Source organism: Amphiura filiformis, chromosome 3, assembly GCF_039555335.1.
Source record: "Amphiura filiformis chromosome 3, Afil_fr2py, whole genome shotgun sequence".
Taxonomy (NCBI): Eukaryota; Metazoa; Echinodermata; class Ophiuroidea; order Amphilepidida; family Amphiuridae; genus Amphiura; species Amphiura filiformis.
The window spans coordinates 25335887-25346147 of record NC_092630.1 but is presented as its reverse complement, the minus strand read 5'-3'; the positions used below and the strand labels follow the sequence as shown (position 1 = coordinate 25346147).

Here is a 10261-nt window from a genome sequence, read left to right as displayed (position 1 = left end):
TATTGTTGTAGCCTAGTACAAATTGAATATGAATGAAGCAAATTAGTTAATATTTGTATGGTAGGTCAAACTACACAGTGAAAGTAGAGGAGTGGGAAAGTAGAGGAGAGATCAAGAGGGGAGAGAAGGAACGCACAAAAGAAAAAGAAAAAAGACTAGGCGTCATCCCCAGGTAAAGAATTATTTTTATACAGTCGGAAACTAACCAATAGAAAAACGCCCTTCAGCGAAGCACGTGGCTTGGTAATTACACCACTGATTTTGAAAGTTCATTATATCAAATCCAGTAGTAAAAGATGGTATATTTACTCACGTTTTCAGTGACGTTTCTATGATAATCTATTATCTTCATCAGACTGGCAACCCATATCACTGCTCACTGTCCTTTTGGCGAACGCCTCAGGGAGAGTGATGAGTTGGTCAAAGATGTTATGTAACTTGTAGGCCCCTCTTCTTTATTGAGAATATTATCTCCTGTCCTCCTAATCCAGATAGCTTCCTTAAGCCATCTGGTAGTTTTGTCCGACTCTCTGTCTATAACTTTGGCCTGATCCCATTCAATGTTGTGGTTTGTATCCACAACATCAGTGATAGCAGATTTGTGTTGATCCGTGATGGAGGATTTGCGAGTTGCTCTTCTGTATTGCTTAAGTTCAAAGTTTTGCACCTCCTTTTGATGTTCCTGGTGCAAAAGTTTGAACTTAATAAAGCTGATGCCAGGAAGTCTTTCAGCAAAAAATTCAGTGATCATTATGATGAGTCTACTCAGTGATAGCTCATGATGATAGGTCCAAAAGTTCTGGACAATTACGTGTAAGTGCGACTATTCGCTGTCGTAGTGCACGTTGCAATATGACCGTTGCTAGGCCAACTGGATCACGCTTTCTTTGTTACGAACCACTGATCGAAATGATCACAACACAAAGCCTATGGCATATCAAAATTCGGAACAGGTGTATGAGCCCAGGCTTGGAGCAGTAACCAATGGTTACTAACGTGCACTACGACAGCGAATTACAAATTATCATGGACCAATGTTTGTTGATGATAGGTCTTTTCATAGACCATGTGAAGATGATTTGTCTATTTATAGACAAGATAGTGATAGTGAGTCCGTAAGCTATTCAAGTGAGGAATTATACAAAACACTTTATAATATAATGTGACTTCCAGATTTCAAGTTACTATACTCGCTGTTATACTTCCTGGCATCAGCTAAAATTAGTCCAAAACTTTTAGACTCTTCCTCTGGTGCGACGTGCGTGTTCGGTGCTGTGCTTAGTGCACCAGTGCTGTGTGTTCTCTGGTAACTTGACTTAAGCCTCTGCTTCTCCTCTTCCTTGTCTCCTCCCACCTCCACGAAAGGGTTGTCGCCACTGATGATGCTCCCACTCTTTATGGCCAACTCACTTTCACTATGTTCTTTCCGGGAATTCAGTTGAGCACGTAGATTTATCACATTTAACACAATTAATAAGAATCTTAATTTTAGATATTGGACACAATTTTAAGCCATTCATTTTATTAAGACATTTATCTGAAAAAGCAGGTCCACCGACGTGTTCCTGGTTTTGTTGGAGCAGGTCATTAAATATCTTGAACGTTATTTTTTTACGGTCGAATACAACAGCGCCCCAATACAATCTATTCTCATACTGCAGTGCTATGCAGAATTGCATGCACTGTGCTTGTTAAGTTTCATACTAAAAATTTACTCTCAAACTTCATCGGGTAAGCCAAGCTTTGCGAAGCTTTCCAGTATGTCCACGATAAGGAAAGATGCTGGTTGGGCATGGGTGGTCTCTTTTGGTATATTCGTTGCTTATTTCCTAGAAAGCGGTTTGGTGAAAAGTCTTGGAGTGTTATTGCCCGATCTCCGTGAGCATTTTTCAACAGAAACGTGGGTAATAGGATTGGCTATTTCGTCAGTACCGGGCTTTGGAGCTGTTGCATGTGAGTTGTGTTGTACCATCTTATATTTTGTATAATATTCACGAACCGGTAGGTTATACTAACAAATTGCAATTCTCCGACGTTTTTCTTCGTATGATTGAGTGCAGTGCACTTTTGGACTTTTCAGATTCTCTCATCACAAAATACTTTGTTGATAGACCACATCAAATCGAGATCGAAAAGGTCGAAAATTAAAATCAAAATGGAGGATAAGAATGTCATGAATCATTTTGTATATTGACCACATGTTGCCAATCATGTGGTCATTAGGTAAAACATTGTCCTAACATAATTGCCACTTCGTACGACGATGACAATAATGAAAATGCAAATATTCGTTATTTTGCGGCACTCAGAATTGGGAAATAATTGACACTTGACAACGTAAACACGAAACTGATTTGAATATGTGTAGTATAATTTATTATTATTTATTGATATTATTATTATATCTTGTCCTACATGGTTATACTTTTATGTACATAATGGGTGTTTATGATCTATTGATCAATTATGCACCAAACTGGTCTTATTTCCAATCATATAGTTTGCGGACCTCCATCAGCCAAAACTGCTCAAAAGTCGCGGATTATGAGTATTCTTACCCAATACATTAAGGTAATTTACTGAGTGTACATGCATACTGCGGTTAAAGTATTACTTCAGTACAATTGTTAATCACTGACCCCAAGCAATATATCGACATTGCTATAACATTTATGCTTCAATAATTATGACTTTCCCGTCCCCGGATTAATTACTTCACATAATGAATCGGCAAGGTAGACGTTACCAAAGATCACCTATATACACAATCAACAAGGTGACATTTTCTGTGCCTGGATTACCTCACGTAAAGAGTTTTCAAGGTAGATTGTCCTTTTCCTAGAGTATTACTTTACTATAGAAAACTGTTCTGTACCTGATAACTACACATAAAAGAATCTACAAGCCAAACGTTCTTGACTCTGGATACTGTCACATACATACCAAAGAGTGTATATTTTTCTGTCCGTATAGATAACCTCACAATAAGTAATCAAGCAACAAGGTAGACTTTTTTTGTTCCTGTATAGACGAATCCAATTTCACGCTAATGGCCGCTATAGCTGGGTCCCCGTCGGCTCCATCTCACCTAAAATGTGAAATGATGCGGCCTTGGAGGGTATTTTAAACTGCATTCTATCACCCGTGTTACACGTAGACAAAAGAATGATGACAGTTTACAACACAAAATAATCTAACATCGAATTTTAAGCGGCTTTAATCCACCCAATTGGGCAGTCACAACACCAGTTAGGTGCTGCGGGGACCCAATAATGGCCGACCAAATACTGACCATGACTTGGCTCGTTGGATTCGTCTATAGTCTCACAAAATCAACAAGGAAGACTTTCCCGTCCGCGGATTATTTACCGTAATGTCAGCAAGGATTATTTTCCTGTTCCTTGATTACTTCGCATAAAGAATCAAGATACTTTCTTTTCCTTAGATTACTTCATAACAAAGAATCAACAATGATTCAAAAATGTGACCTTTCCTGTCCCTTAATTATAGAATCTGCAAGTAATAATTACCTTTAGAATTCGCATCGTACTCTCTGCTGTGGAATGATGATAGTTCTATTAAAATCCCAAATCCATAGCGCCCTGTATTATAAAGTTTCCTTTCCTTGGATTACTTCCTAACAAAGAATCAACAATGATTCAAAAATGTAGTCTTCCCCATCCCTTGATTATAGAATCTGCAAGTAATAATTACCTTTAGAATTCGCATCGTACTCTAATCGTACTGAAATGATGATAGTTATATTAAAATCTCAAATCCATAGCGCCCTGTATTATAAAGTTTCCTTTCCTTGGATTACTTCATAATTCGCTGTCGTAGTGCACGTTAGTAACCATTGGTTACTGCTCCAAGCCTGGGCTCATACACCTGTTCCGAATTTTGATATGCCATAGGCTTTGTGTTGTGATCATTTCGACCAGTGGTTCGTAACAAAGAAAGCGTGATCCAGTTGGCCTAGCAACGGTCATATTGTAACGTGCACTACGACAGCGAATAAAGAATCAACAATGATTCAAAAATGTAGTCTTCCCCATCCCTTGATTATAGAATCTGCAAGTAATAATTACCTTTAAAATTCGCTTCGTAGTCTCTGTTGTGTAATTATGATAGTTCTATTAATTTTCTTAATATACATATATAGGTATAATTTCGTCTGGCTTGGGTAAATTATTATCATACCGATCTATCGTATTCTTGTGTGGTTCGCTAGCGTCTATGGGTGTAATCATTGGGTCAATGGCAACTTCTGTATCAATGCTTGCTATGGGATTAGTGGTGACAGGTGAGTAAGTTCAATATTCCGTCGGCTTTTTATTTGTTTTTGAACCACAGTAGTCGCTATTCGCTGTAGAAATGACGTCATAATCGTATTAACTACCATAGCAATAAATTAATACATTTTTTGACTATATCGCCATGCACTATAAAAAAGTACAAGTAGGTTTCACTCATCACCTGTGTATGTCTGCAATCATAGCAATCATAGATTTGCAGGGCGATATAGTCAAACAATGGTAGCCTTACGCCACTTTTACAGCAAATATTCTGTAAAAGTAGTTACGTAACTGGATTAATTACCATAGCAATGTGCGGACCATAGCAATGAATGTATCGTCTAGCACTATAAGCAGGTTGCACTTATCACCTTTGTATGTATGTAATGATAGATACCCATCTTTTCAAAGACACTAGTCTTGCAGGTGCGGGTGATCAGCATGATGTGAACATTTTATAGAATTACCATCCAGGTGTTGCTATGGTAATTAATCCGATTACGTAACTACGTATCATGGAAAATTTTTCACCCAACTATCTCAAATGCTGTTGATCTATTTTTGGCTGGTTTTATTATAATTCTACTCGTTATGGAGTGTTCAGTGTTGTTTCCTTTTTATATTTTACTTGTTTACTTGTAATGTTGTATAATACATTTATTTTTATAGTATTAAGTTTTTTAAAAGCGCTTTGTGGTTTCTTTACGTAAAGCGTTATTTTAAATGCAGTTTAGTTGTAGTAGTTCAGAAACACTGGGGGGGGGGGGGTCTGGAATATATGTGGGTGTCACATTTTTACATTAATGACATGGGTACATGTACAATTTCATTAATACAAGTTTTAGTGTCATTAATATGTTTCATTTGTCCTTTGATATAGAATGGTACATTATAGGAGGGGGGCGTTCAAAATAGTTTTGTACCAAATATTAGGGGGTCAAAAGAATTTTAGGTCCATTAAGAGGGGGTCAAAAGGTTTGGGTTCGCGAAGAGGGCTTAGAATTTTTTCCAGCCCCACTCACCAAAATATTTCAACACACTCCCTTGACGTTTTTCCATTTTCATGGCAAACCTTCAATCTTGTGCGAAAATCGTTGGACAGTTGATGTTTTAAAGATCATATTCCTGTGAATTGAACATGAGACTGGAAACAATGTTGGAGCAGACATTGAGCGCAATTACTATTGTTCAGCTTTCAACATTGAATAAGGGGAGCGGGATGCGTGAATTAAACAAAGTACTGTCCCAACCTTTTCGCGCAGGATTGTCATGATTGTTGGAAGAGATACGGCGGTTCTTAAAAAGATTCTCGGGACATTTTGTAACTACTTAACGAATATACATTATTGTTAACGACACTTGCTGATGAGTTCCCTTTGGACACGTTTTAACGTTTTTATGTCACTCTTATTGTGTCTCATAGGTACTTTCTATGGTGCACAAGCAGCCGCATTTGCATCACTACCTCGGTATTTTGACAAGTACTTCGACGTTGTAAATGGCATCGCACATGCTGGGTTGGCATGTGGTGTTATGGTCATGCCACTCGTCACTCAGTTCTTGCTCGATGTCTACGGATGGCGAGGAACAATGTTGATTCTTGGTAGCCTAACTGCGCATATAGTTGTTAGTGGAGTATTATTAAGACCAGTGAGAGAGGAAACACAAGACGTATGTATATCTTCTGACCTAGAAGAGGACACCCAGAAAGGAAAGCAGGATTCTTTGATTACAAATGTTATTACTGCTTTTGATCTTCATCTATTTCTTAATATTGACTTTGTTTCACTAACGTGTATAGCTGCTGCAACTGGCTACTATTATACTGGATGGTTGATTTATCTAGTACCTCATGCAGAAGATCTGGGGTTTTCACCTTACGCCTCATCGGGTCTTGCTACTTTTGGAGGAATTGGTAATCTTATAGGAAGTTGTATCTTTCCTCTACTCACAAAAGTATTATCACAAACAAAAGTCATTATTATTGTTGCCAATATACTTGTGTTTATTTCGTTAGCTGTAGACCCAATTTTGTCTGCTTCGCATAGTTATATTGGGTTAACGTTGGCTTCACTTGTGCTCAATGTCGGGAATGCTCTTTGGGGATGTTGCGGGTGTAAGGAAATGTCTACTGTTGTCGCTAAAGACGTTTACGCGACTGCTTTAAATTGGTTCTACATTGGCTACGCTTTGGGATCTCTGTGTAGCGGTTTCTTATCAGGTAATTCGTATTAAGAGCAGTGACATTTCACTGTGTTTGGGACGCAGAGAAAACGTTGCAAACACGCTCAAAATCAAAAGCGAGTAACGGCTTGCACTCTTCTTTGTTGCCTGTTAACCTGTTTGAGACAAGTTCATCTCATTATGACCAACTCATAGTCTAAACATTGCATGTTTCATCGGTATTTTAAGGTGGTACTAACACCCCTTGATACAGTTGTGTTTATTTTTGCATTTATCTCAAAAAATAATAACACACTGGTAACAAAAGTTATGTCTATTATAGGGGCAAGAAATCCAGTTACCACACTGGAATTTCAATGACTCAAGACAAGCGGTACGTTATTTATTAAAAAAAGAGGTACCGCTAGAATGTACCTCATTTCTTAACATATATAATGAACCATTTGTTTTGAATCACTGAAATTTCAGTGAAGTAATTGGATTTCTTTTCCCTATAATATACATAACTTTTGTTATCAGTGTATAGTTATTTGTTTTAGTAAAATGCAAAACTAGTCACAAAGTACGTGTAGTACCACCTTAAAGAGGGTTAACAGAACAAGTTTTTAGCTTTTTGGATATTTGTCCAGTACGCCGTTCATTAAAATGCCAAACAGACAGCAAATAATTTAAGATGTATACAATACTTTCAGAACAGTAATAATATCAGCTGTAGCTAATAATTGTATCCAAAATTTGAAATACATTTGAGATTTAGTTGTTTTTCATGCAACGAAATTTTGTGAAATAATTGAACTATAATGTGTAAGTTGTTGAATTAAATCATGGTTGTTTGATGGGGTCATTTATTAATGTTTCTTTCAATTCTAGACCTTAACAATACCAACAGCTATCACACTTATTTATTATACACATATTTATTTTAAACTATTTTTTTAACCTAGATTTTCTTTTTTTACCTTTTGTGGTAATTTTTATTTTATAAACTGTATAGTTGTGTGCAAATTGAGGGCGCTATTTACATATATTTAAAATGTAAAGTTATTCCTTTCATTTTATGATAAAAAGTATTTTGTAAATGTCCTTACTATATGTTAGTCATTTTGTGATGTGTTAATACTATTGTACAAGTATCTACCCCTTGTAAAGATGCAAACAAGATTTAAGATGAATAGCGCCATCAGTGTTCTACTTTGCTTAAAAATGAATACAGTTCCACATGCCCTCAAACAACCGTGAAACTTGATAACTTCACTACTCATCAATCGTATTTGGGAATGTCTGTATTATAAACTTATTTTCATAGTTTTCAATGTGCTGAGATTCCGACTTCTTTGGTGTGAAGCTTGGATCCTTACATAATCTCCCAACCGCCTCTCTTTCATGTCTTTCACATTAATCAATGTTGGGTACTACTCGGTGCGCTTAAACAAATTGCAGGATTCAACATTGATCATAGGAAGGGGAGAGGGCTCATTTTTATCGTGTAACAACATATAAAATTATACTTGAACTGAATTGTTCATATCAAAGGGTATTCATCACATAGTGTTTTATTTTTATTTACAGGTTGGTTATTCGACAAATATGGGAATTACACTGCTTCGTTCCTGTTTCTAAGTATCCTACCACTGCTCTCATTGACTCCAATGGTATTGAATATGCTCAGGTCGAGTATCCGAAGGAAAAGGAGAAAACGAAGGAAAGGACATCAGTATACCCCTGCACCTGTTTCACTATAACATGTATAAGCTAAACAACATGAGTCAACTAAATAATTTTAGTCTTTTTCTACTCTTTTTGTAACTGCCAGAATGATGCACACGTACAAGTACAAGTATGATATTATTATTGTAATGATGTAATGTTGGCCTTTTTGTAACGGTAAAGGTAAAGGTAAAGGTAAAGGTAAAGGTAAAGGAGGCGATCCTGTATATAAACAGTGATCGGAGTGTCCATCTCTCTTTCATTGGCGATTGGGCCAGACACCTCCATGTAATATTGCTATAGGGGGATCGCTACACCTCCTCTACAGCGAGTCTGTTAGTACCCAGCATTTAAGAATGCCGGTACCCATTTATACACCTGGGTGGAGAGGAGTAAACGAGATAAAGTATCTTACTCAAGGGCACAACACGATGGCGTCGCCGGGGCTCGAACCCGCAACCTTCCGATTATGAGGATTAAACGCATTAGTCTACTAACCACGCCACCCGAGAAAAAGTTTTTTGTTTTATATATTCGGGCGGAGCAGTTAGTGGACTTCCCCTGACGGTTAATCCTTTTTGAGCTACCAGAATCTGAGTAGATGGTTTGGTGAAAACAGGTCCTACTCGTCGGGATACTTGTACTTAGCAAATACCATTGTTTCTTTTGGACAGATTGACATTACAACAATTATTGAAAGACAGAATTTTCTCGTGTGATTGGAAGTTTGTAAAAAAATACATACCAATTATAAGTTCATCTTAAACACGATTTTTTGAACACTGGAAGTACTATATTGTAGCATAGTACAAATCGAATATGAATGAAGCAAAATAATATTAATTATTTGTATGGAAAATAATCCTGTATTCTGAAATAAATATTGACAAATAAAATGGTATATAACTCTGGAACGATAAGTCGGAGGTAGGTGAAACTATACATTTTCTGGGTCCTCATGATTAGGCTATCACAAATCGTGATACTTATGTACAGTTAATATTATTCTTTTACATCGGATGCATCAGGTTTTTACAGCAAAAATTATTTCACTGGAAATCATCCCACTCGGCTATATATTTCGAAAACGTAATTCTTCTTTAGACTATGCATTAATTTGCCATTAAATTGGCGGTATTTTATTTATTCTATTCTGAAAACAATTTTAGAAACTACATTTTGGCGTATCTTGCTCTGCGTTGACTATGGACTCTCATGAATATTGATTGGCAATATGTCAGCGCTCAAATCAGGCATAATACAATAGATGAAGAAAAGCTTCAATCCGTTGGTTGCTTCCGCCACTGAGAGATATTCTCATCAGCATTCAAATGTCGGATTGTATGTGTCGCTATCAATCCTCAAACCTATAGGTTGAGATGAGAATGGGAGTTCCCTGGGAAAGGGACATGCACATAAATCACATTATTTACTTAATTTTCACCAAATTCTTATATATCTTGGAAACAAATAAGCTTCCTGAAACCGATATAGTTAATACTAAACTCTAATGTGTTTACTTTTGATTCGAATGGAAATCAAACATTATTCGATTCATTTACCCATTTGTTGCTAAGGTTTACAAGAACGGATATAGAACCAATTTGAGTATTTGTTCAACATGGTAGTAGTATAGTAGTCTCCAGCAGCGTTTATTCAATATTCTTAGTCATTGGCTGTGGCTTGTTAACGCTGAATTTCATTGGTTTGTGAATGTCGTTTTAAAGGCCCATTCAGTGATTTGCTCATCCGGACGATCGTAAAAATCATCAAAATTCAGATTTTGGTACCTACCTTTGTTATTGATTGTCATAGATGTGCTAACATAGCCTGCTAGTGGTTCAGCTGAAAGCCTCGTAATTTATATACTGATAGTTTATAAATTAGTTACATGTATTTAAGCGGGGTTTCAACTTCATCAAATGTTCTTCGTATTTTGCCAAATTTTCTTATTTCAAAATACCAAATGACAAGCTTCGTTCATTTCAAGAAAGGGGAACTTTCATAACGGTAACTTAATTTTTGCTAAATAAAGCGGGGGTTAGTTATTAAAATAACATTTAGCTGACTAAGAA

General features: G+C 36.7%; 1 protein-coding gene across 1 annotated transcript; it reads left to right on the top strand.

Moving 5' to 3' along the window:
* The first annotated feature begins 1675 nt into the window (after positions 1-1675).
* On the top strand, positions 1676-8376 carry LOC140148270 (monocarboxylate transporter 11-like). Its single transcript, XM_072170165.1, has 4 exons — positions 1676-1953; positions 4163-4303; positions 5719-6516; positions 8049-8376. Exons 1-4 carry the CDS (start codon positions 1761-1763, stop codon positions 8219-8221), a joined length of 1305 nt encoding a protein of 434 aa, XP_072026266.1. The 5' UTR covers positions 1676-1760; the 3' UTR covers positions 8222-8376.
* The last annotated feature ends 1885 nt before the right edge of the window (positions 8377-10261 follow it).

Bases quoted from the DNA above. Each gene is read 5' to 3' on its own strand.
- LOC140148270 (XM_072170165.1), top strand. From the start codon at position 1,761: ATGTCCACGATAAGGAAAGATGCTGGTTGGGCATGGGTGGTCTCTTTT. The intron at 4,304-5,718 runs GTGAGTAAGTTC...TGTGTCTCATAG, and splicing joins TATGGGATTAGTGGTGACAG to GTACTTTCTATGGTGCACAA. The intron at 6,517-8,048 runs GTAATTCGTATT...TTTTATTTACAG, and splicing joins GTGTAGCGGTTTCTTATCAG to GTTGGTTATTCGACAAATAT.